Source organism: Moschus berezovskii, chromosome 18 (assembly GCF_049115385.1).
Source record: "Moschus berezovskii isolate FMDL1 chromosome 18, NW_MosBer_1.0, whole genome shotgun sequence".
Lineage (NCBI taxonomy): Eukaryota > Metazoa > Chordata > Mammalia > Artiodactyla > Moschidae > Moschus > Moschus berezovskii.
Genome location: NC_142477.1, coordinates 64971980 through 64997228, shown reverse-complemented (window position 1 = coordinate 64997228; position 25249 = coordinate 64971980). Strand labels below are relative to the sequence as shown.

General features: G+C 42.5%; 1 protein-coding gene across 10 annotated transcripts in view; it reads right to left on the bottom strand.

The window, feature by feature from the left end:
• The window catches only part of MAST4 (microtubule associated serine/threonine kinase family member 4), a 642435-nt gene that overhangs the window by 376826 nt on the left and 240360 nt on the right, over positions 1–25249 (bottom strand). Inside the window, exon 1 of one of the 10 annotated variants that reach the window (XM_055421948.2) lies at positions 1898–2461. The exons of 8 other annotated variants lie outside the window; for them this stretch is intronic. In XM_055421948.2, the coding sequence (XP_055277923.2) occupies positions 1898–1936 (39 nt within the window). In that variant the 5' untranslated portion in view covers positions 1937–2461. Of the gene's footprint in view, positions 1–1897; positions 2462–25249 lie in introns of those variants that run through there. One more of the 10 variants, XM_055421950.2, reaches the window with a different exon arrangement.

Sequence of the window (25249 nt, the reverse complement as noted above, 5' to 3'; positions counted from 1 at the left end):
TATTGGAATTTCTTAAAACAGCTACCCTATATGTGCCATGTCTTTCAAAATAAATACTGGATATAATGGGAGTAAAAGATTAACAGGCTTTCTTTTAAGCCAAAATAAAGTCGCATCTACGAGATGGCAGAACTTTTAAGCACTTTTATATTACTATTTCTCACATTGTGGAGAGTTTTATTTCATTTATAATAGAAAGCAGACATTCTTTATCTATTATATAGTAGAGTATGGCAGACACAGTAGGAGAATGTTAAGTGCCATGAAGATCTAACAGTCTAAGTACTATATTAACCAGCAATGTTTGCTTTGTTTTGCTTCAAATCTTAGGTAGGAAATAGCTTGGCTATTTTAAAGAGTCACAAAAATGTCTAAAATGAAAAGTTCTACAAAATCTATACCCTCAAAAGCACCATATATCTCAATCATATCCTCTGAAATTGTGATAACCTATATTACAGAAATTAATCATAAAAAGGAGTTTCCTATCAAAAACACACTTTGAATGATCTAAAATGAATTAAAGGAGAGAGAAAACTCTCAGGAGAATTGCCATCACCACACTAATAATCTGACCATTAGGAGTTTGATAGAGTTTATCACCTTTTTAACAAAGAGCCTTTCCATATTTAACTAGCAACTCCAAAAAGGACATGGACCCACACAAACAGCTGTGCATTACCAGAACTTTATAGATGTGATGAAAACAAAGAAAAGGAAATCCACAGCAGTGACTAACCACACTGTACATTCAAAACAATGACCACACTGAAAATCATTAGAGGCAGTCTGTTTACTTAGGTCTGGAACAATAGATGACATTTAACCCCAACTTTTTTAATCCCTCTTTTGCTTACCTACAAATAATCCTTTAGTTTATCTATAATATTATTATGGTATTAGAGTAATATGAATAATATTAGTATTAGCAATTGACATTTAAAACAAAAAGCAGACAGCTACATTGGCCGTGAGTCAAAGACCATTAAGGAATATTGAAAGGCATTTCTACATGTAAGGTATAGTGGGTTTTCCCAAGCACTTTTTGTTTTAGTTTCAAAAATAATGAATGAGAGTTTATCAATGGCTAATGATTAGATCCTTTCACAGAGAAAACTACCCCTTATATACAGGAAAAAAAAGAGTTAACAAGGAGTTAAACAAACTAATTTTGAACATACTCATATTTTGGCTTCCTGAAACTTACAAACTGCCAAGCAGATGTTTTTTCCAAGTTTTCTGATCTGCCAAGTTTTAACTTGGAATACATTTGTATACTAAAGTCAAAGTAATTTAATTAGAGAAACTTGGGCACAAAGAATCAAGGCGGTATGATACATATCTTTCCTCATCTCAACATAAACAAATTACAGGGAACTCTGATTGAACTGCTAGTAGAAACTTTCATCTCATTGACAGGAGAAACCTCTCAACAGCTGCACACATCTGCAAGGCAATCAGACAGATGCTGCTGCCGCAAGGGCTGAGTCTGACACAGAACTGAGTCTTGTGTTCCCAGAATTGAACAGAGTTGCTACCCTCAACAGACTTTCCAGACTCTTGACAGAAAGCCCAACCAGCTCATCAGCTGTCACTGCCAGCCACAATTTAACTATTCTTGAACAACCAGCAGGAAAAAAAAAAAAAAGACAACAAACAAGCAACAAAGTCTCAAACTAAAAGTCCGATCTATTGTCTCTGACAATAGAGCCTTTCTCATTGAACCCTGTGATGTGTTGCTGAGTTCTGTAAAGAGAGACTTAGCCTATCACGTTGCCAAGTGGATACTAAGAACTGTATTTGTGCCCAGAAAAAGAATGAAAAGGGAACTTTGAAATCCTCCACGGCTGGCCACCGGCAAGGCTGCGTTTGTTTCAAGGACGGAAGCATCTCCTACCTGGAGCCCTCTTCGTCTCAGAATGCTGGACTCATCCATCTGCCCCTCCGCTTTCTCTGAGCCTCTCACAACAGTCTAGCCATGCCGTACTACCGCTACTTCGGCACGCTAATTCAGAGCCGGCAGCTGCTAAACACTTACATCACGCTCTAGCTGATTGGAGCCCTGAGTCAGCTGGTCCCGCTTCGTTATTCACTCCAGCAACTTCGGGGATCACGGATGCTTGCAGTTCGGTGCGAAAGCGCAGCAAGTGGGCTTAGACACCGAAAGCATCCACCCAGGCAGAGGAGGCTCTTGCTAGCAGATAAGAAACCGTGGGAGCCCTGCTTTCACTGCTCCTTCAGAATACTGGCCCTGGCATTCCAGGCGACCAGAAAATAGCTTTCGGCGGTGGTCGCGGGTCAAGTCCCTTCGGAAGCAACTATAAGGTCAAAGTAGCTAAGTCAATCAGCGGTGACAGACACCTCTGCAAACAGCAGCTGCTGATTGGGACGGTGAGAAACTAGGGCACAGCTGGCCAGCCAAGCAGCACCACCTTCCTGCCGCTCATCTTTTCTGATGGCATCAAAGGAGAAAAAAAAAAAAAGGTAATAGAACACACAGGCAGCCGGAAAACCTGAAAACAGAGGGCTCAGGGCGGCGGCTTTCCACTTACAGGGGGAGGAACCCTTACCCCTCCCAGCGCCAAAGCCAGTTTATTTACATAAATACCTCACCACCCATTCCTAGCCCAAAGATACAGTTCAGATTTTAATGTTCCTCATGTTAACAACTTTCTCTGTTGATACCAGACCCAAATGGAAAAAGGGAGAAGAAATTCTAAGACCCATCATTAGGTGGAATATTAACCTATTTCTAGTCCATAAACATCTAAAGAGAAAAAGATACCCATCACGTGCAATTTCACAGTCTGTTTCAGCTTGTTTACTCCGCTCATCCTCATCTTATTTCAATTCAAAGCAACCAAGAGATGCATATTAAGTTTTCATTACTGGCCCAGCACAGGAGTAACAATATCTGATACTACCAATTTATAATAAATTATTCCCCCTTGATTTTTTTTTCTGAAGACATTTAAATTGGGAGCACAGTTATGGTCCTGAGAAGCAAATACTAGGGCTACCTGTAGTTTGTCTCAGAACTACCTCCTTCTTCACTTTATCCATTAGATAGACTTTTTTCTTGAAAGATAGTCAAGAAGGCAGGCATAATGCATAATTTACTTTTAAAAAATCAGTAGTTTCTAGTTTTTACCTAAGGCAGGTATCTAGCAATTTCTAAGCACGGGGGTGGGGAGGAAATGACAAGTGGTTCCTACCCAGACACCTGCTGTTACACTAGCTGTCTTCTCTTTCTGGCTGTCAACACACTCGTAGGCTTGCTATCAATTGATTAGATTATGTCATTAAAAATAGCTCAGAGATTTATGAATCTAACCACTGAGGAAAATTGATTGCATTTTATGTTCCCAAACCATCTTCTCAGACATCTCTAGACATACAAAATGAAACTCTGTCAAGAAACGCTGCCCCCCACCCATCCACCCCTCACAGAAGTATCCACGGAGAAGGGTGTCAGGGTGTTTTACCACTGAGGCATGGTCACTGGATACCACTTAAAGGAAGCAAACCCCAGAGACTTTTTAGCTCTTGCTCTTGGGTGGAGGAGTAAGGTCATCTCTAAAAGCAAAGAAAAGGCACCAAACTAGTCACTGCTCAAACCAAAATGTACCCCCAACCTTCCAGCACAATTTTTTATAGATTTTTCAAAATACTATGCATTTTTGTTTAAATCGAAGGACCAAAAAAAAAAAAAAAAGGCAGAGAAGAAATGAAAAGAAAAAATCTAGGGTCTGGAAGGGAGGAATCGGTGAGCTCTCTGTGGGAGAATCTGCAAAGGGGTTGGAAACAGATTCCCATCCTTGACAGGCCCACCTGTACTTTAATCTTTTCCTGCACAAGGAAGACCTTTCTGTTCAATGAAAACAAAAGGAATGACAGTTGTTGCCCTTTCTCCCTCAATTCACCCTCCTGAGAGAAGAGCTTAAGCAGCTCCTTGAATTTGACATGCCGGCTTTGACAAAGTACCTTGGCAGCAGGTCAGAATATATTTACCAACTTAGATGTCATTGTTATCTGCCCACAGAGGCATAAGAAAGTCCTAACTGAATTCAGAAGAAAAAAAAATCATGACCCAAGAAGCTGAACTTGGAAAAGCAAAAGCCGAGCATGGTGTCCTTCTCTGTGCTTGTGATCTGAGAGCTGTGATCGTCATTGCGCTGGTCCTTCTAGAGAGAGTGGGGTCTGATAGAGGACATCAAGTTCCCACTAAAGAAAAGGAAGGGAAAAGACTTTTCCCCTTCAAGCAGAGATCATAGGATGTCGGGAGGAAAAAAATAAAAATGTAGAGCCCAGAAGTACCTTTTCTGTGACCAATCGAGTAAGATGGTTGGAAGGGCTATCAGAAGACATTTCGAGGACACACTGACAAAAAGTCAGGTGATGTGTGTCTCAGATAAGTGGGCTCTGGGCATCGTAGGCACTCGGCAGCTAGACCTGTTTGGTGGCTGGGGTTGATAAAAAGGGATCTTGGCTAAAGGTGAAAAGTATGTTTCTTAACAAAGGAATATTTTGAGATAAAAATCTAGGATAGTATTCAACCATTAACTAAGCCTATGATGAAGATTATGACCATTGCACCATCAAATCTAGTATGAAAAAATATCGATTACCTGTCAAAATGTATCACTTTGAGAAGTGATACACGTACATTTTAAAGAAATAAAACCAGCCAGAGGCAAAAACATTTAGGACAAAAATGAAAGGCTGCTGAAAAATAACATCAAGCAATAATGGCTTAGCAGAGGGAATAGTAAAAGGAAAATTGCTACATTTACCCTTTGCTATATATTTTCTCATCAAGATAAGCCATGTGTTAAAATGCAATAAAAACTTCAAATGATGACACTATTCACAGGTAATAATTAGGAGCGAGCCTAATTTCCATTAATAAACTCATTTTTCCTGCAATTTTATACCTTCGTGGAATCTGTTCATATTATTATGAGTCAGTTCACAAAGTACCAAACTCAACATTTACAGCTTTTACATGTGTATTCAAATAAAATTTGGTAGGCTGTCATTAATTATAATCTGGAGCCAGAGGCTTTGTGGTACTTGATTTAAAAAAAATTATTTAAATGTGTACACCTTGTGTACACACAATCATAGAATACTCAAAATCTGTGGATACTGCAATAAGGACCAAATCTAGATTTTATTCATTGTTACAATAAATGGTTCACAGAAACAAAAACAAGACCAAATTCCAGGGGAGAAAAATCAGGGGGAGGGGTGGGAAGAGTTTGGTTGTACAAATTTTCACAAAGAGTGAGATTCTGTGATCACTGACATCCACAGCGATGTCACCTTGTGCTGGGACACAGGTGTGTCACGTGATTTACACAGACACGTATTTCTCACACATTTAAAACCAAGGTACACCTCACTCCTCCTGATCCACATTGGTTTCTTAAAGTAAATGTAGCTTATGATTTTACCCACTCTTCAGCAACTGACCTTGCACCAGGAAACCTTGGTAAGGAACACTGTGAGCAATTTTTTAAAAAACCAAAGCTGGGGGATGTTTCCACACCTAACTTGACCCAGTCTATTCCACCGGCTAAATCCACTCTCTGCCGACAGCTCTCAGCCTCTGGCTCCTGGACCCCTTACCCAAAAACCAAGGAGGTGATGAGTGAGGGGAGGGGAGGATCACTTCCTGGTGGAGTGGGAGGCTGCTCCCTCCAGACCAGCCTGAGGGAGGAGAGTCCGCATTCCTCATCTCACCAGAGCTCTCAGTGTGCTCAGAATGTAATTTCTAGTACCATCGCCACAATCTGTGATGGGATTTGTCCTTAGTGTTTGCTTTTGCGTGTATTTGTAGCCATTACTACTTCTTAGCAAGGTAGACAAACACCCACAAAATGCATTAGCCACAACATCTTGTTACTTTGAGACAACTGACCAAGGGTTTGTAGCCTCTGTTCACTCATGAGGAAATCCAATATAGCCAGTGGATAAATTCCGTCATTCATTCATTGATTATTTTTTCTACTCATAGATAAATGCCAGTGGCCAATGCGTATGTCATATTTTAAAAAGGTAACATAAAGGTCATAAAAAGTTGCAAATAAGAAACAGGTCATTCATGACAATGCATATAAAATATCTATTATTGTGATTATTATTATTCCTCTGGCAGTTTAAGTGGTAAAGAGAACCCTGAACACCAGTAACAAATGCAGCTGCGAGATTTACTTAAAATATACATTTCAGTGTTGACATTTATAATCCTTAATTTTAGCACTTTATTTTCCTCCATGTTTAATTTCTAATAACAGCCAACAAATACTGATCACACAGTATGTGACAATCACTGCTCGAAGTACTTTATACAAGTCATCTCATCTAATTCTTTCAACGACCCTATGAATTAGGCATATTACCATCCCCATTATACAGATAAGAGAACTGACCAGAGAAGTTAAGTTAACTTTCCAAAGATTACACAGCCAAGGAAGGGTAGAACTGGGGTACCAATCCTGACAGACTGACTCTGGAGTTTGGGTTTCTAACAACCCCACTGCCTCTTAATGTTTAAACACAGAAGAAAAACCTGTTTTCAAGGTGAAAAGAATGCATGAGAGGTGTAAAATTTTTAGCTTCAAAGTGAAAATTACCACATTCTAAGCTATCCCTGGTCAGAACACACCAGAAAGAGCTTGTGGAATCCCAGATTCATGGCCACAGGTCTCTAAAAATCAAAAGGAGGAGGGTGCGCAGAGCCAACTCATTAGGAAAGACCCTGATGCTGGTAAAGACTAAAGGCAAAAGAAGGGACGACAGAGGAGGAGATGGTTGGATGGCATTACTGACTCAATGGACATGAGTTTGGGTGGACTCCAGCAGTTGGTGAGGGACAGGGAGGCCTGGCGTGAGGCAGTCCATGGGGTCGCAAAGAGCCAGACACGACTGAGTGACTGGACAACAACAACTCAGCTACTTTAGGGCTGAAGAGAGCTCGCCGCCCCTTGGCAAGAGTTGGGTGGAGGAAGAAAGCAGCCAGGGAATAGTTCTGGGGTGTGGCCTCCGTTCCTTCTCAAATGCACCTGGGCCTCCAAAGGTTCCACTCTCACAAATCTTCACCCTTCTGGCTCCCAAAGTATACAGTTCTAAACATAACACATATTTGTTTCAGTTCAGTTCAGTTCAGTCGCTCAGTCGTGTCCGACTCTCCGCGACCCCATGAATCACAGCACGCCAGGCCTCCCTGTCCATCACCAACTCCCGGAGTTCACTCAAACTCATGTCCACAGAGTCGGTGATGCCATCCAGCCATCTCATTCTCCGTCGTCCCCTTCTCCTCCCGCCCCCAACCTTTCCCAGCATCAGAGTCTTTTCCAGTGAGTCAACTCGTCGCATGAGGTGGCCAAAGTATTGCAGTTTCAGCTTCAGCATCAGTCCCTCCAATGAACATCCAGGATTGATCTCCTCTAGAATGGACTGGTTGGATCTCCTTGCAGTATAAGGGACTCTCAAGAGTCTTCTCCAGCACCACAGTTCAAAAGCATCGATTCTTCGGCGATCAGCCTTCTTCACAGTCCAACTCTCACATCCATACATGACCACGGGAAAAACCATTGCCTTGACTAGACGGACCTTGGTTGGCAAAGTAATGTCTCTGCTTTTTAATATACTATCAAGGTTGGTCATAACTTTCCTTCCAAGGAGCAAGCGTCTTTTAATTTCATGGCTGCAATCAGCATCTGCAGTGATTTTGGAGCCCAAAAAAACGAAGTCTGACACTGTTTCCACTGTTTTTCCATCTATTTCCCATGAAGTGATGGGACCAGATGCCATGATCTTTGTTTTCTGAATGTTGAGCTTCAAGCCAACCTTTTCAGTCTCCTCTTTCACTTTCATCAAGAGGCTTTTGAGTTCCTCTTCACTTTCTGCCATAAGGGTAGTGTCATCTGCATATCTGAGGTTATTGATATTTCTCCCGGCAATCTTGATTCCAGCTTGTGCTTCTTCCAGCCCAGCGTTCCTCATGATGTACTCTGCATATAAGTTAAATAAGCAAGGTGACAATATACAACCTTGACGTACACCTTTTCCTATTTGAAACCAGTCTGTTGTTCCATGTCCAGTTCTAACAGTTGCTTCCTGACCTGCATACAGGTTTCTCAAGAGGCAGGTCAGGTGGTCTGGTATTCAAATATAGTCAATTCTACAGAACCAAGGCTCCCTTTGCAGTTTTACGGTGCCAGCATGCTACATATTCCCATGAACTCGTGGACTTTACAAAGCTTTTCAGTCTGCAGACTGACACACTTCAGTTTTCTGGAATCTGCCATCGAAGGCACTCAGTAAATCACTCTTTCCTTTCAGGTGAAATGACTCAGGGCAAGGCTGGCCTGAGCAGTGATGAGAAGCTGAAAGGGAGGGGAAATTCCAACCCTGACTTTTCCTTCCGTTTTCCAGGAGTCATGACTTCCCAGCCTCCTTGGAAGAAAGTGTCCCGCTTTGAGATTCAGTGCCCCAGGGCAGGCTCCACCAAGACAGCCAGGAAACTGGGGAAAGTCCCTCCACTTCTTGAGCTTCAGTTTGGGGAATTAAGATGTTACTACAGGCTTAGCAGTGGGAACTGGGAAGAGGAGGAGGCCACCTGCTGGGAAACTGGGTCCCAGTGGCCCCCAGGCAGGAGCAGTCTGTGCCCCTCACACTGGGCACCTGGTCCCTCCTCTACTGACTGCACAACCATGACTCAAAACTCCCCTTCCTCCTCCAGGCTCTGAGCGTCTCATCAAGCATCTGCTTCACATGCCCCTCAGCTACCTGCCTGGTCTCAGGCTCCTTCGACTGGCCAAGTATGTGCAGGGTTGAGGGTGGAACTTAGCTTCCCAGCAGTGCCTCCTCATCAGGACTCTCCCAAGTGAGAAAGCAGTGCTCCGACACCAGGGATGTGCTGAAGCGTGGGGGCTGAAAAGTGCGCTGTGGACTTCATGTTAACTGTTAAATGCTTGGCTACAGCTGACACTCATCTTCACGCATGTCCAATACCAGAATATTACAGCATTAGTCTCATCTTCAGAAACATTAAAGTAACATACAAGTGATACAGATTACCAGGGTCATCAATGCCCAAAAGGTACTCAGAAATAGGTTCTCTTCTACAAAGTCCCAGGAGCTATTATGCTCAGGAATAAAGACTGAAACTACAAATTACCTTGCCCTGTATTTTAAAACGGTCATGTAAAACTGAAAAATAAAGTTCTAATCTCAAAAGTTGAAAAAATGCTGTTCATACTGTATGTCTTTTTCTCCCCAAAGGGGGAAAAAAAAAATAAACCTGTCAAGGAGACTAAAACAAAAGGGCTTGATGCCTTCTAGGGAGAGGAGGAATTTTCTCACTTTCAAAAGAAAAGAGAGGATCCACGTCTTCCCACTGATAATACACAAAAGTCTGAATTTATCCACAGAGTGGCATTTTCTAAAACACATGTTTCATTTAGTGAAAACTGCAGGTAGGGTCAGTACCAAGCATATGCCTCTGAAATATGCTGCATCCCACGCTTCCTGCATATAGCTGCATCTTCCATCCTGCCTGTAACCCTGAAGACCGTTAGTTACAATGTATGCAATCAGTGACTTCTACAATGTAACAGGCATGAAGAAAGCTATATCGTCTTGACGTCCACATCACCTTTTAAAATCTAATTATTTCTGGCATATTAGCCACCAAATCACCACTGACAATATGACGGGAATCATGGTATTGAAAAAATTACATCCTAGGAGGGAATAATAAAATATAAATCACATACGTAATTTTCTTTTGAACATTTTAACAATGACACCCTCATATACATATGAAATATAGCAGACTATCCTCATAAATGCCCCAACATCAATCACGGCAGGAAAATATTCTCTACTTTGTGAACACACGGATCCAACAAAATATAGCATTTCTAATAAAACTGGGTAACACAACTGCATTTTTTTCATCGAGGGGCATTTATGAAGATCTGACAATGGGAAATGGCTCCAATTTTTTTTCTTCCAATTATGTCCCTTCATCTCTAAATGACACACAGCTAACACTGGGACCATAAACTAATATTTAGCAAACTCCTATACATCACATTAATACATAGATGGAGACAGGAGTAGATGAGTGGAGTCATACTGCTGTATTGCCACCACAGGCTACCTACCCACTGTATGAGCTTCAGACATGGGTGTGTCAGTGTGTTTACACGCGTGATAATATTCCTGGCATCAACTAAGTACTTTATGAGCTTCTGAAACAGAGATTTCTAAAATTATTCCTAAAGTGATGAGATCTACCTAGAGATAAAAGATGAAGAGTATTTTCAAATTTTGAACTCTATTCTGAGTTTAATGGAATCAGAGATTATATATACTGAATCAGAGATTATAAATGCACTTTTAGGCTACACATGCATTGAACTTTTCTTTTTCAGTCCTACAATGACAAGAAGTTAAGTTCTAGGCTAAATGTACTGTTACCTAACTAAACTACTCCAAAAAAGCAACTACAAGGGAAGAAAAGTTATGGAGAATCTTCTAAGAAGAAAAACCAAGCCTAGTCATCTCAGAATTTAAAAGCTGATTGACCAAAGACAGCATGCTAAACAAAATTAGGGTGGGAGTTCACGCATGAAGTAACCAGTCTTTCTTCGTCCCTGTGCTTGTATCCATATGAATTACGATATAGATCTGAAGAGCCTCAAGCAAACTGTTTTAAATCCAGCGATCACATCTGGAACCTTATTCTATCTTGAGGCTCCAGGTTCGATTAATTCTGAGGTTTTGCTGGGAACCTCATTCTGATCTTTTTTGGATTATGTTCATAGAGTCGAGCAATATTGGTGACTCTTCTGCAAAATGCTGAGGAGAGATGCAGATAGCAATGATTAAAAACAAACAAGTTGCTTTCCTTCAGGCAAGCGGGTGGCAGTCAGACATCTATCCTGAATCCTGTTTGTCATTCCACTGCTCCTCAAATTGGTTTGCCTTTCCTTCCATCATCCTGTACTAACATGGCATCCGATTTAGAAGTGAGCCAAAATGGGGCTGTGCCCACAACTCATTTTCAGTTGATGGAGAGCAAGTGCTCCTTGGGACTCTGTCATCTAACACGGTAAGCAGTGTGAGTTCCACTTCTCTGTGATATCGACTCTGTCCTCCAGCTTCCCTGAAATGTACTCTTCGGAGAAACACAAAATGTGCTCCAGATTCTACCTCATTAATCCTCATCAGCTTCTTTCAAAGGAGAAAAGGAAGAGACTGACCCAATTTACCCATGAGGAAAGCGAGGCAATGAGGTTAAAAGAAGAGCCCAAGGTCAAGGGAACAGTCAAAAGGCAGAGCCAACGAAGGCATTCAGTTCTCAGCCTGGGTCCCGGTGCCCATACAGCAGCCACTTTCCCAAAATACCTTCCCTCCCTCCTTCACTTTGGTGGTCCACTCCTGTGGTCCAAAACTGCTTCAACTGCAACTCAAGGGCAAGGGCTGCCCTGCAAAACTTTAAAATAGACAGACAAACGAAGAAAAGAAAGAAAGAAAACCAAACAAGCCCAAGCAGAGACGGAGAAACAGAAGCATTAGCTGAAGGTCAGACCAAGGAGACGAACTCACACATGAAGCTTCACCTGAGACACGGAACCTCTATCTATCTGGTTCAGTAAGAGGATACTGCAAACACAGGGCTTAAATTACAAGTGCATGGGCCACAGATGCATTGGGTTTTCGTTTCGTCTTGCAGCGACAGAGCTGCCCTCTACACTCCAAGAACATAGAGTCACGCAACACCACTCAAAACACCATGATTCTTAGGGTCCTGTTATTGAACATTTAGTCCTTGACGCTCATCTGAAACTTTGACAGGTAGTCTCTCCCAATTTTTCCTTTCTCCATCTGTTTGCTCAAGAAAAATGCTTAACTTGTCTGGGTTTCTTAATAATATTTTAAATATAAATGTAATAGATGTCTATTGGGGAACATCTGGAATAGACACCACCACAGTGTCATCTCTAATTTAATGAACAATGATTTATTACCCTGATTTTCTTAAACACCAGTGTGTGTATACACACACACACACACACACACAGGACATAGAAGTTTCCAAAAAATGGTCTTAAAAATAATTCTTAAAGTAAAATTAGGAGGTAGCTTTCACAGACTGAAATCAGTATACAACAATCTTCCTAAAAAGTATTTTAAAACTTTGATTTGCCTAGGTAGCTGATTTAATTTCTCTCTAGTCTATATGAAAATGCAGCAGGGGCTCTGGCATATTCTTCTCAAAAAATCAAGGAAATCTATCTCAAGTTTTACAGACTGTTAGAAAGTCACTCAGTTCTATTTGAAATCCCTAGTTCATTCCTTTATATTCATTAATCTTAATGACATCATTAATGCACAATGTGTTTCACAGAAACTAATTGTATCTTGCCAGAATCAAACATTAACAATTATGCCTTCCATTATCACCTAATAAAATAAAATAAAATGTTAAAAGTCTCAGGCACATCACTGAATATTTTGGCATGGTAACTGATTTTCATTTTTAATGCTACAATAAATTGACCAGATTATGATCAATTAGATAAATTAATATTCTCTAGGTAAGGAAGGCGGTAGGAAATTCTCCTGCTAGAAACTGACAACACTCTACACTTATTTCCTTGAGTTTCATTGAACCTGGCTTAGTCTTCTTTCGTCCCCTCATCTAAAGCTGGATTTTGTGACACAAGCTAATACCACACAAGAGAACATATTCCTTTCTAATTTTATGTACTTATCATCACTTTAAGAAAAGATGGGAGATTAGGAAATCTCAGCTCTTCAAGTAAAGAAGTATCTACCTGAGCAGTAAAAATGCCCTGAGTCAGAATTACATGAATCAACTTGTTTAAATTGTTGTATTACCAAACATACATACACACACACACACACACACACACAATTTTATGCACTTGATTCAAAAACCAATTTCTAAACAGCTGCTAGGGATTAGGCATTAAGATGGATGTCAAGATAGAAAGAGGGAAGAGAATCTGTTCCATTGGAACAGAGTCATGGGCTCTCAAAACACATGGAAAAAACAAAACAGAACGACAAGGGGACTGGTGGACTCTCAGGGACAAATATTTATTCAAGGTGCTGATGCTGCAAACACAGGAGGCTGGGTAGAGAATGAGAGGAGTCTGGGAAGAGGACGTAAATGATGGTGCCCAGAGCGACCTGCACGTCAGAATCACTGGAAGAGCCCTCATAGAGGGTCCAAAGACGGAAGCTACGCCCAGACCGATTAAATCCCTACCTTAGGCGGGGGTGGGGGCGGGAGGCAAACGTGAGTGATTTTTGAATCTCCCCGGTGACTCCACTGGCAGACAAGCTTGGGTGTCCGCTGCTCTGAGAGAAGCGGAACTAGCGAGTGGGGCAATGGGGAAGAGGCCGGGAGCCCAGTGGTCAAAGGTCCCCGCTGCTTACCACTAACTCCCGTCACCTACCTGGTAAGTGACGGTTCAGCCTGAGAGCAGGGCGAGGGGAGAGAGGTGACGGGAATAGCAAGGAAAGGAAGGATCGACTCCCATAGCTGTGAAAGAACATGCCTTTTAATCTCCTCATCAAAGATGAGCATTTCCATGGAAAGGCAAGGCATTTTTGTACAATCTTTCTCTAAAATTGAAGCTCAGTGAACTGAGTAAGTCCTATCTGTCTTGGTCTTACTAAAGACATTACAATGACTCAATTATTAAAAGCAAACAGGATCCTTCATCTTGTCCTTCCTGAGGTTTCCCCAATGCCACCCGAACTCGGGTGACGGTTTTATACCTCACCTGACAACCTTCAGTGGCTGTCACCACTCTCCTCTGAGACAGATAGGAAAGGGCATTTGTGAGGCGCCTATTAATTGCGTTCTTTAACTGTCCTCTGAAGAAAACTAAACACAAAAGGACGTGTGTACCCTGACCATTTTATCTACAGAAAATATAAATAGATTAACTCTGATTTCATTTTGTAAAACATTACACAGTGATTCCTTAAGTCATCAGGAAAGATATAGACTTCTTTAGGGAAAAATACACAATGCATTTGAATACTTAACTGGAAAGCAGGATTAAAAAAAAAATTCTTACTTGCCTTCTGCAGTTCACATTTTAGAAATAAGTTACCAATTTCACTACTCAGTTTTCAGAGGGGACACTTGTATTTATGGAGTGAAAATGCTGCTTCCTTTGCATGTTTCTGAAGAAGCATCTTTCTTTGTGTTATAAAGTTGTGTTTCTTTATGTTCATAAAAACCATAACAGATTCTTAGCATGAGGCTGCTGATTTGGTGTGGTGTTTAACTGCACATGCATTAAAAGTTTCTAACATTGCATTCTAGAAACATGAAGTCTATTCTTTCATGAATTACACCTAACATGATGCACTAAAATGACCTTTAAAATATTAGAGGAAGGAATTTCTCCAGCTCAAGTATTCAATATTTTCTGAACATAATTCAAATATACAAACCTGATACCCAAACATTGATCATATATTATTCTCTAAAGCTCAAAAGGTTATCAAGATTAACAGCACTGTCTTACTTATAGCAGTAATCTGCAGCCCAAATGTTGTGAAAAATCTCCATGTGATGTGAGGAAGCATTTTAATTTCAACCAGACACTAGCTTTTTATAAGCTCTTCCAACAGTTTTCTTACAGTGAGTTATTTTTACAAAGTCCAACTGTGTTTTTTTTTTCCCCCCCAGTTGACTTCACGAACCACTCTGCGCCCAGGGCATACCTTTCTCTCACATGCAATATGAATGTATCTTTTCAAAAAATCCTCTCAACGTGTTTACTTCCATCAGCTACAAATGAGATTTGCTGAGGTGCCACCTACTGGACACAACACCATTAGCATCAGTGCATTTCACCTTATTTCCTTTTTTCAGCTTTTAAAACTCTTGATTTTCTCTGAGTTAATGTAGATGAAGTGAAAATATGTTTCAAATGAAGGTGATCTAACAGAAATCACAGAGTCTGCCCCATCAAGGGTGCCCTAGGTGATGATGTTTTGAATGCTCTGATGGAAGTACTGGCTTCTTACCTATCATCACGGCTGCTCATCATGCTCGATCAGACACAAGGGAGGCAACCAAAGGTCATGAGAGACCTGTGAGAGCACTATGCTTTCTTGAGACCAGGGTGAAAGTGACTGCCTCCCACCCAGGCTGACGACCCACCCAGAGCTCCCAGCACCGACTACACGGAGTAGCGATACTCAGCTTTTCACAAATGTCTCACGTCAGAGCAGTGTGCACCCGTCAGACGCAGATATTTTGATTTCATAGTTTGTTACCAAGGGCTTCCCAGGGGGCACAGTGATAAAGGATCCTCCTGCCAAGCAAAAGGTGTGGGTTCAATCCCTGGGTTGGGAAGAGCCCCTAGAGAAAGAAATGGCAAACTGCTTCAGTTTTCTTGCCTGGAAAATTCCATGGACAAAGAGGCCTGGGCTGCAGTCCACGGGGCTGCAAAGAGTCGGACACGACTGAGCGATTAAGCACATGGTATACATGAGGTGGGGGAAAGTGCCAGGCAAATACCACCTTCTGTTCATGAAAAGTTGCCCCTGAGACTCACCTCTCCTTCCTCTTAAGCCATGTGAGCCTGGGTTCAGGCAGAGCCTGGGGTGTGTTCAACATTTCTCTCCTGAGTTGCTCTAAGCTAGAGAAAGAGGGCAAGGATCTGCTCAGACTCCACTGGTCACAATGCAGTACAAGGAAAACAGTGAAGGGATAGACTGTGTGGTTTTGATTTTGTCTCCCCTCCTATCCTAACATCCCTTCCTTCACTACCAAGTACTGCTGCCCATAGAATTCTTTTCTGTTTAACGCTGTCAGTAATGAAAATCCAAGGTTCAGAATTAGAGCCACCCACTTCTTCTCAATGGGTGAACATATTTATCTAATGCCATTCATTGAGCACTTTTATAGAGCTGAGGTCCTTATCACCTGCTTTGCCCATTTGGGTAATTTGTAAGTAGAAATACAAATGCTGCCAGACTCAGAGACATTTCCTTCAGAAGCAGTAGCCTGGAGGAAATTCCTTCCTGTACCTGTCTTTCCCTTAGGGAGGAGATAGGGCCCAGGAAGCACTAGAATGGCAACTGAGCCCAAAAACCCATTCCAGGTCCTCCCACTTAAGCCTTGATTGCCCTTGTCATTTAATAAATTGCTTTATTTGACTTGTCTCAGTTGCCTATTTTTCAGTTCAGGTAGTTAAGTCACTCAGTTGTGTCTGACTCTTTGCGACCCCATGAATCACAGCACGCCAGGCCCTTCTGTCCATCACCAACTCCTGGAGTTTACCCAAACTCATGTCCATCGAGTCAGTGATGCCATCCAGCCATCTCATCCTCTGTCATCCCCTTCTCCTCTCCTGCCCCCAACCAGATTCAGGGTCTTTTCCAATGAGTCAACTCTTCGCATGAGGTGGCCAAAGTATTGAGTTTCAGCTTCAGCATCAGTCCTTCCAATGAACACCCAGGACTGATCTCCTTTAGGATGGATTGGTTGGATCTCCTTGCAGTCTGAGGGACTCTCAAGAGTCTTCTCTAGCACCACAGTTCAAAAGCATCAATTCTTCGGCGATCAGCTTTCTTCACAGTCCAACTCTCACATCCATACATGTCCACGGGAAAAACCATAGCCTTGACTAGATGGACCTTTGTTGGCAAGTAATGTCTCTACTTTTTAATATGCTCTCTAGGTTGGTCATAACTTTCCTTCCAAGGAGTAAGCGTCTTTTAATTTCATGGCTGCAATCAGCATCCTCAGTGATTTTGGAGCCCACAAAAATAAAGTCTGACACTGTTTCCACTGTTTCCCCATCTATTTCCCTTGAATGTTGAACTTCAAGCCAACTTTTTCACTCTCCTCCTTCACTTTCATCAAGAGACTTTTTAGTTCCTCTTCACTTTCTGCGATAAGGCTGGTGTCATCTGCATATCTGAGGTTATTGATATTTCTCCCAGAAATCTTGATTCCAGCTTGTGCTTCTTGCAGCCCAGCATTTCTCATGATGTACTCTGTGTATAAGTTAAATAAGCAGGGTGACAATATAAGCCTTGACGTACTCCTTTTCCTATTTGGAACCAGTCTGTTGTTCCATGTCCAGTTCTGACTGTTGCTTCCTGACCTGCATACAGGTTTCTCAAGAGGCAGGTCAGGTGGTTTGGTATTCCCATCTCTTTCAGAATTTTCCACAGTTTATTGTGATCCACACAGTCAAAGGCTTTGGCATAGTCAATAAAGCAGAAATAGATGTTTTTCTGGAACTCTCTTGCTTTCTCCATGATCCAGCAGATGTTGGCAATTTGATCTCTGGTGCCTCTGCCTTTTCTAAAACCAGCTTGAACATTTGGAAGTTCATGGTTCATATATTGCTGAAGCCTGGTTTGGAGAATTTTGAACATCCCCATGGAAAAGAAATGCAAAAAAGCAAAATAGCTGTCTGAGGAGGCCTTACAAATAGCTGAGAAAAGAAGAGAAGTGAAAGGCAAAGGAAAGATACCCATTTGAATGCAGAGTTCCAAAGAATAGCAAGGAGAGATAAGAAAGCTTTTTTCAGTGATCAGTGCAAATAGAAGAAAACAACAGAAAAGGAAAGACAAGAGATCTCTTCAAGAAAATCAGAGATATCAAGGGAACATTTCATGCAAAGATGGGCTTGATAAAGGACAGAAATGGTATGGACCTAACAGAAGCAGAAGATATTAAGAACAGGTGGCAAGAATACACAGAGGAACTGTACAAAAAAGATCTTCACAACCCAGATAATCACAGCGGTGTGATCACTCACCTAGAGCCAGACATCCTGGAATGTGAAGTCAAGTGGGCCTTAGAAAGCATCACTATGAACAAAGCTAGTGGAGGTGATGGTATTCCAGTTGAGCTATTTCAAATCCTGAAAGATGATGCTGTGAAAGTATTGTACTCGGTATGCCAGCAAATTTGGAAAACTCAGCAGTGGCCATAAGACTGAAAAAGGCCAGTTTTCATTCCAACCCCAAAGAAAGGCAATGCCAAAGAATGTTCAAACTACCGCACAATTGCACGCATCTCACACGCTAGCAAAGTCATGCCCATTTTTAACCTCTGATATTTCATTCTGAAATTTTTCAAGCCTACAGAAAAGTTGAAAGAATACAACATTCCTCATAGTCTCCACTTTGATTCGCCAATTGTAAACAGTTCCCCTAATGTTTCTTGCTATCCATATTTGTGAAAATACAATACAGACAAAAATTGTTCTTTTTCTCAACTTAAAAAGAAAATCAAAAGATGAGAAACCTTACAAGAAGGTGGTAAGTAGTCATTAACTATATACTGAGCAAGACTTCCCAAGAACAATTTTATCAGGAATTAGACTTCTTTAAAAACTTAGGGCTGCAAAAGAGTTCTCATTAACATTTTTCAGGAAATGCTTCAATAAGGATGGTCAACCTAAGGTGAAGTCCAGAATCATCCCACTCCAGAGCAGGAAGCTACCTTTTAGAGACATTAAACCATTCCTTTTAGAAACCTGAAAACTGAGACCCAGGGAGGCTGCTTCTTATCACCAACCACCCCCTATACATTATAAATAATAGACTCATAATAGAAGTGGGAATGTGAGAAGGAAAATGAGAGAAGCAGGAAGGCAGGACGGAGGGAGTATGAGGAGGAAGCCAGGTGTAGTCAAGGCCAGGAGCTCCCCAAACCACTGCTATTCACCTGCAGCAGCACTGCCCTCCCAGGGTGCTGGAGAAGCTTCTGTTCCCAAACACCCAGAATTCCCCTTTCCTCCTCAGCCTCACACCCCCTCCTTCAAAGGTCTGACCCTGCATCACACGTTCTAAGCATTTCTATGTTTCCTTTTAGTTTCACCAAGCTGTTACTGTCTCTCTTAACAACATCATTAAATATAGGTACTATGGGAGCTTCCCTGGGGACTTCCCTGGTGGCTCAGATGGTAAACACTCTGTCTGCAATGCAGGAGACCAGGGTTCACTCCCTGGGTCGGGAAGATCCCCTGGAGAAGGGAATGGCAATCGATCCAGTATTCTTACCTGGAGAACTCCATGGACAGAGGAGCCTGGCGGGCTACAGCTCATGTGAGTTGGACATGATTGAACAACGAACAAAAGACAAATGGGAACAAAGATTCAACCAGTGCCAATGAAGCTTCACAGATGGTTTCACAAGTCAACCACCTCTCTAAGCCAACACAGGCAGGGGCCTCCGGAGGATGAACAGAAAAAGTTTTATGTCTGCTGAACCAGGTTTCTGGGTTCGGTGTTGGAAATGGGATTTCCTTGTTATTCTGGCCTTCTCAAAAAATTCATATGCTTTTGTTTCTTAAAATTATCTGTGGCTACTTTCAGAATCGCTGAATCAATAAGATTAATTCAGCAGTAGAATATTAATTTTCAGAAATACATATTCTATTGATTGTTTCTTGGCATCCTTCCTGGTCCAGTGTGGCTCCACGGTCAGGTTGGTACCACTGGCTGTGCCGTAAAGATGCTTATTGATGGTGCACTAATGCAGAAGGAAGGAAAGGAAGGAAAGCCGCTCAGTCGTGTCCGACTCTTTGCGTCCCCATGGACTGTACAGTCCGTGGGATTCTCCAGGCCAGAATACTGGAGTGGGTAGCCTTTCCCTTCTCCAGGGGATCTTCCCAACCCAGGGATCAAACCCAGGTCTCCCGCATTGTGGGCGGATTCTTTACCAGCTGAGCCACCAGGAAAGCCCAGAAGGGCGTACCATTATCCCGCTGGCCTTCTCTGATCTTTCACTCTGCTGTTTGTACTTCTCTGACTCCAGACTCAAAACAGACCTAGACTTGGAAATGTTTACAGTCGTCCATGAATTGCTTCATTTGTAAAATTAGAGCACTCCTGAATGCCTTCATAAAATACTTTGAGCAGCTTTGATAAATTACAGCTCATGTACACAATTACAGTATCGATCTCTAAAGTCACCAGGTTTTCCGACAGTCCCTGTTGCATTTGCAGCTATCTTTTTAATATCTTTTCTCATTTCTTAGAAAAATGTCCAAAAACCTGACAGGCATCGTTATTTAAGCAGTATGCAATGCCTTCATCAGTCGAAAGGAACAAAACAGGTCTTTCTATTCTTTTTAACATAACCATTTGCCTCCTTTACAAACTACTGTGCTAGGACGAAAGTGAAAGTGGCTCAGTCATGTCTGACTATTCGCAACCCTATGGACTGTAGCCTGCTAGGCCTCTCTGTCCAATGGAACTCTCCAGGCAAGAATACTGGAGTGGGTTGCCATTTCCTTCTCCAGGGGATCTTCCCAACCCAGGAATCAAACAGGTCTCCTGCTTTGCAGGCAGATTCTTTACCATCTGAGTCACCAGGGAAGTCGCTAGGACTAAATACATAACTAAATCAAGATGATGACCAGATTATCCTTTCCTGACATGACTGACTAGTAAGATGCTTAAGGTAACAGACATTAACCGATTCAGAAAGTCCTGTATGTTCTATGAAGACATCAGAAATACGCTGAGGCTTTTTCCCAAGCTCTGACATGCATCCAACTTAATTGAATAAACACAAGAAAAAATGACAAAGGAGAGGGGAACAGAAGGACAAAGCACCAATTTTGAACATTTTCTGAATCACATCTTCAGTTAAAGCTCAAACATATTTAGATGTGTCTGTGATTTAAGTCTTCATTTTTCATTTGAAAACTTGACCCATATACCAAGAACATAGTTGTTTTTTTTTTCACTCTCATCCTAAAATGATATCATTAAAAACAAACAATAAGTGTTGATACAGAGAAATATAGGATTAAGCTGTGTGTGGCCATAAACCACTGACTCTGGTGCAGCTGAGCTGGGAACCCTCAGCAGCAGAGGCAAGGGACAGCAGAACATCCCTGCCCCCTCTCTCCAAGCATTCAGGGACCACCTGGCAAGGAGCCCGGGGTGCGGAAGAGAGAAACCAATGTGTACCACCTCTGCCCAAGTCCTGCACCTGCATGCATGCGTGCTCAGGCACTTCCGTCATGTCCGATTCATTGTGACCCCCACGGACTGTAGCCCGCCAGGCTGCTCTGTCCATGGGATTCTGCAGGCAAGAATACTGGAGTGGGTTGTCATACTCTCCTTCCAGGGGATCTTCCCAACCCAGAGATAGAAACCATGTTTCCTGCGGCTCTTGCTTTGCAGGCGTTTTCTTTGCTGCTGAGCCACCAGGGAAGCCCTGCTTGGTTCTCCTCTATTCCAGAAAATCATCACTGAAGAAGCTCTCGGTGATGTTTATGAGGAAAATACACTCTAAGGACTGAGGGATGGACACAAGGCTGTTCTGCAGAGTAACAGCAGCATCCCCATAACTTCTGCTTTCACAGGAAAGTTTTTCCGGGGACTCAGCAAAACCCTTCCCATCCCATTTTGCTACTTCTCTTCAAGTTCAGTTACATATCTAAAAATTGAGATCTTGGCACACAGCCAGAAATACTACATTCATGGTCATCAAAGAACTGTGCATGTCTCGGGGGTGAATGGCAGAAAGCATTACAGAGCAGAGGAGAAAGCACCTCTTCTGAATTCACTGGCCAGTAGATGCAATACTTGGAGGAGGGCATAACAACCCACTCCAGTATTCTTGCCTGGAGAATCCCATGGGCGGAGGAGCCTAGAGGGCTCCAGCCCATAGGGTCGTAGAGAGTCAGACACGACTGAAGCAACTCAGCCTACAGGAAGACTCAGTACCAGGAACTTCAAGGGAGAAGACAGGTAGCCAGACACACCATTCGTGGTGACAACAGATGCTTAGGTATATCATCCCATTCACAAGGTTTTGGCCATGTTAACTGGCTATTTACTTGTTCAAACTATTTCCTTTTGTTCCTGGGTAGAAAGCTACAATATATCTCCCAGCCTCTCATGCACTTCAGTTCAGTTCAGTCACTCAGTCGTGTCCGACTCTTTGCGACCCCATGAATCACAGCACGCCAGGCCTCCCTGTCCATCACCAACTCCCGGAGTTCACTCAGACTCATGTCCACAGAGTTGGTGATGCCATCCAGCCATCTCCTTCTCTGTCGTCCCCTTCTCCTCCCGCCCCCAATCCTTCCCAGCATCAGGGTCTTTTTCCAGTGAGTCAACTCTTCGCATGAGGTGGCCAAAGTATTGCAGTTTCAGCTTTAGCATCAGTCCTTCCAATGAACACCCAGGATTGATCTCCTTTAGGATGGACTGGTTGGATCTCTTTGCAGTCCAAGGGACTCTCAAGAGTCTTCTCCAGCACCACAGTTCAAAAGCATCAATTCTTTGGTGCTCAGCTTTCTTCACAGTCCAACTCTCACATCCATACATGACCACGGGAAAAACCATAGCCTTGACTAGACGGACCTTTGTTGGCAGAGTAATGTCTCTGCTTTTTAATATACTATCTAGGTTGGTCATAACTTTCCTTCCAAGGAGTAAGCGTCTTTTAATTTCATGGCTGCAAAAGATCATGGCATCTGGTCCCATCACTTCATGGGAAATAGATGGAAAAACAGTGGAAACAGTGTCAGACTTTATTTTTTTGGGCTCCAAAATCACTGTGGATGCTGATTGCAGCCATGAAATTAAAAGACGCTTGCTCCTTGGAAGGAAAGTTATGACCAACCTTGATGGTATATTAAAAAGCAGAGACATTACTTTGCCAACCAAGGTCCGTCTAGTCAAGGCTATGGTTTTTCCCGTGGTCATGTATGGATGTGAGAGTTGGACTGTGAAGAAAGCTGATCGCCGAAGAATCGATGCTTTTGAACTGTGGTGTTGGAGAAGACTCTTGAGAGTCCCTTATACTGCAAGGAGATCCAACCAGTCCATTCTAAAGGAGATCAATCCTGGATGTTCATTGGAGGGACTGATGCTGAAGCTGAAACTGCAATACTTTGGCCACCTCATGCGACGAGTTGACTCACTGGAAAAGACTCTGATGCTGGGAAAGGTTGGGAGCGGGAGGAGAAGGGGACGACGGAGAATGAGATGGCTGGATGGCATCACCGACTCTGTGGACACGAGTTTGAGTGTACTCCGGGAGTTGGTGATGGACAGGGAGGCCTGGCGTGCTGTAATTCATGGGGTCGCGGAGAGTCGGACACGACTGAGCGACTGAACTGAACTGAACTGAATCAGCATCCACAGTGATTTTGGAGCCCAAAAAAATAAAGTCTGACACTGTTACACTGTTTCCACTGTTACCCCATCTATTTCCCATGAAGTGATGGGACCAGATGACATGATCTTTGTTTTCTGAATGTTGAGCTTCAAGCCAACCTTTTCACTCTCCTCTTTCACTTTCATCAAGAGGCTTTTTAGTTCCTCTTCACTTTCTGCCATAAGGGTGGTGTCATCTGCATATCTGAGGTTACTGATATTTCTCCCAGAAATCTTGATTCCAGCTTGTGCTTCTTCCAGCCCAGCGTTCCTCATGATGTACTCTGCATTTAAGTTAAATAACAAGGTGACAATATACAGCCTTGATGTACTCCTTTTCCTATTTGGAACCAGTCTGTTGGTCCATGTCCAGTTCTAACTGTTGCTTCCTGACCTGCATATAGGTTTCTCAAGAGGCAGGTCAGGTGGTCTGGTATCCCCATCTCTTTCAGAATTTTCCACAGTTTATTGTTATCCACAGTCAAAGGCTTTGGCATAGTCAATGAACCAGAAATAGAGGTTTTCCTGGAACTCTCTTGCTTTCTCCAAGATCCAGCAGAAGTTGGCAATTTGATCTCTGGTGCCTCTGCCTTTTCTAAAACCTGCTTGAACATCTGGGAGTTTACAGTTCACAAAATCTTGAAAGAAGATGCTGTCAAAGTGCTGCACTCAATATGCCAGCAAATTTGGAAAACTCAGCAGTGGCCACAGGATTGGAAAAGGTCAGTTTTCATTCCAATAACAAAGAAAAGCAATGCCAAAGAATGCTCAAACTACCACACAATTGCACTCATCTCACAGGCTAGTAAAGTCATGCTCAAAATTCTCCAAGCCAGGCTTCAGCAATATGTGAACTATGAACTCCCAGATTTTCACTTGGGTGTGGCCTAAAGACCAAGTTCCAGACGATGGATGATGGTGTAGATGTGTGCCGTTCTTTCAGATCTGACCATGTGGTGCAGTGGTTACGAATCTACCTTTCAATGCAGGGGATGCAGGTTTGACCTCCGGTTGGGGGACTAAGCCACATGTACTGGAGCAACTAAGCCCATGAACCGCAACTACTGAGCCCGTGCGCCACAACTTGAGTGCTTGTGCCATATTGCCGCATGATGCAACGAAGACTCTGCATGACACAACCAGACCCAATGCAGCTAAATAAATATTTTTTAAAAAAGATTTGTCCATGAACACTTCCCATACAATTCCTGCCCTTATACTATTTACAGTCTGGGTGTCAACAGTCTTCTGGGGGCTCAGATGGTAAAGAATCCGCCTGCAATGAGGGAAACCTGGCTTTGATCCCTGGTTCAGGAAGATGCCCTGGAGGAGGGCATGGCACCCCACTCCAGTATTCCTGCCTGGAGAATCCCATGGAGAGAGGAGCCTGGCAGGCTACAGTCTGTGGAGTCGCAATGAGTCGGACACAACTGGGTGACTAAGCACATCCGGGTGTCATCGTCCAAGGTGATCTTGGAAAGGACGTAAAGATGGCAGAACGTTCGTCAGTTAGCCCGAATGATCTCATGGCACAGAGCATATCTCTGCCAAAATGGCCTGCCGGCAAGGAAGAAAAACTACTGTTCATAGAAATAAACAATAATAATAGTAAATAAACTTCCAAGTCATTTCTTCTATAGGACGTGATACACTCCATGCCACTCTGATTAAACGCTGGGAGAAAACTTACCTCACCAACAACTACAAATCATCCTACAACTAAAAAGAATTGTGGGCAAGCATTCATACAGCAGATGTCATATAGGTCAGAGCTGGAGGGCTTTTCAACTTGTTTGAGAGTTGACCAAGGGACTGCTCGGGTAATTTATACGATGATGTAGCCGTGTGATGAAATACTGTGCCACCGTTAAAAGGGACACAGTAGAGTTGAATGCGCTAATATGAGAGATCTTCATATTATTAATAAATCAAAAAGCAAGGCTCCAACAGTATATATAGTGTTTTAATTGCTTTATTTATAGAGATAATACACATAATTTTTTTTCCTGCAACAAGTAACAAGAAACAA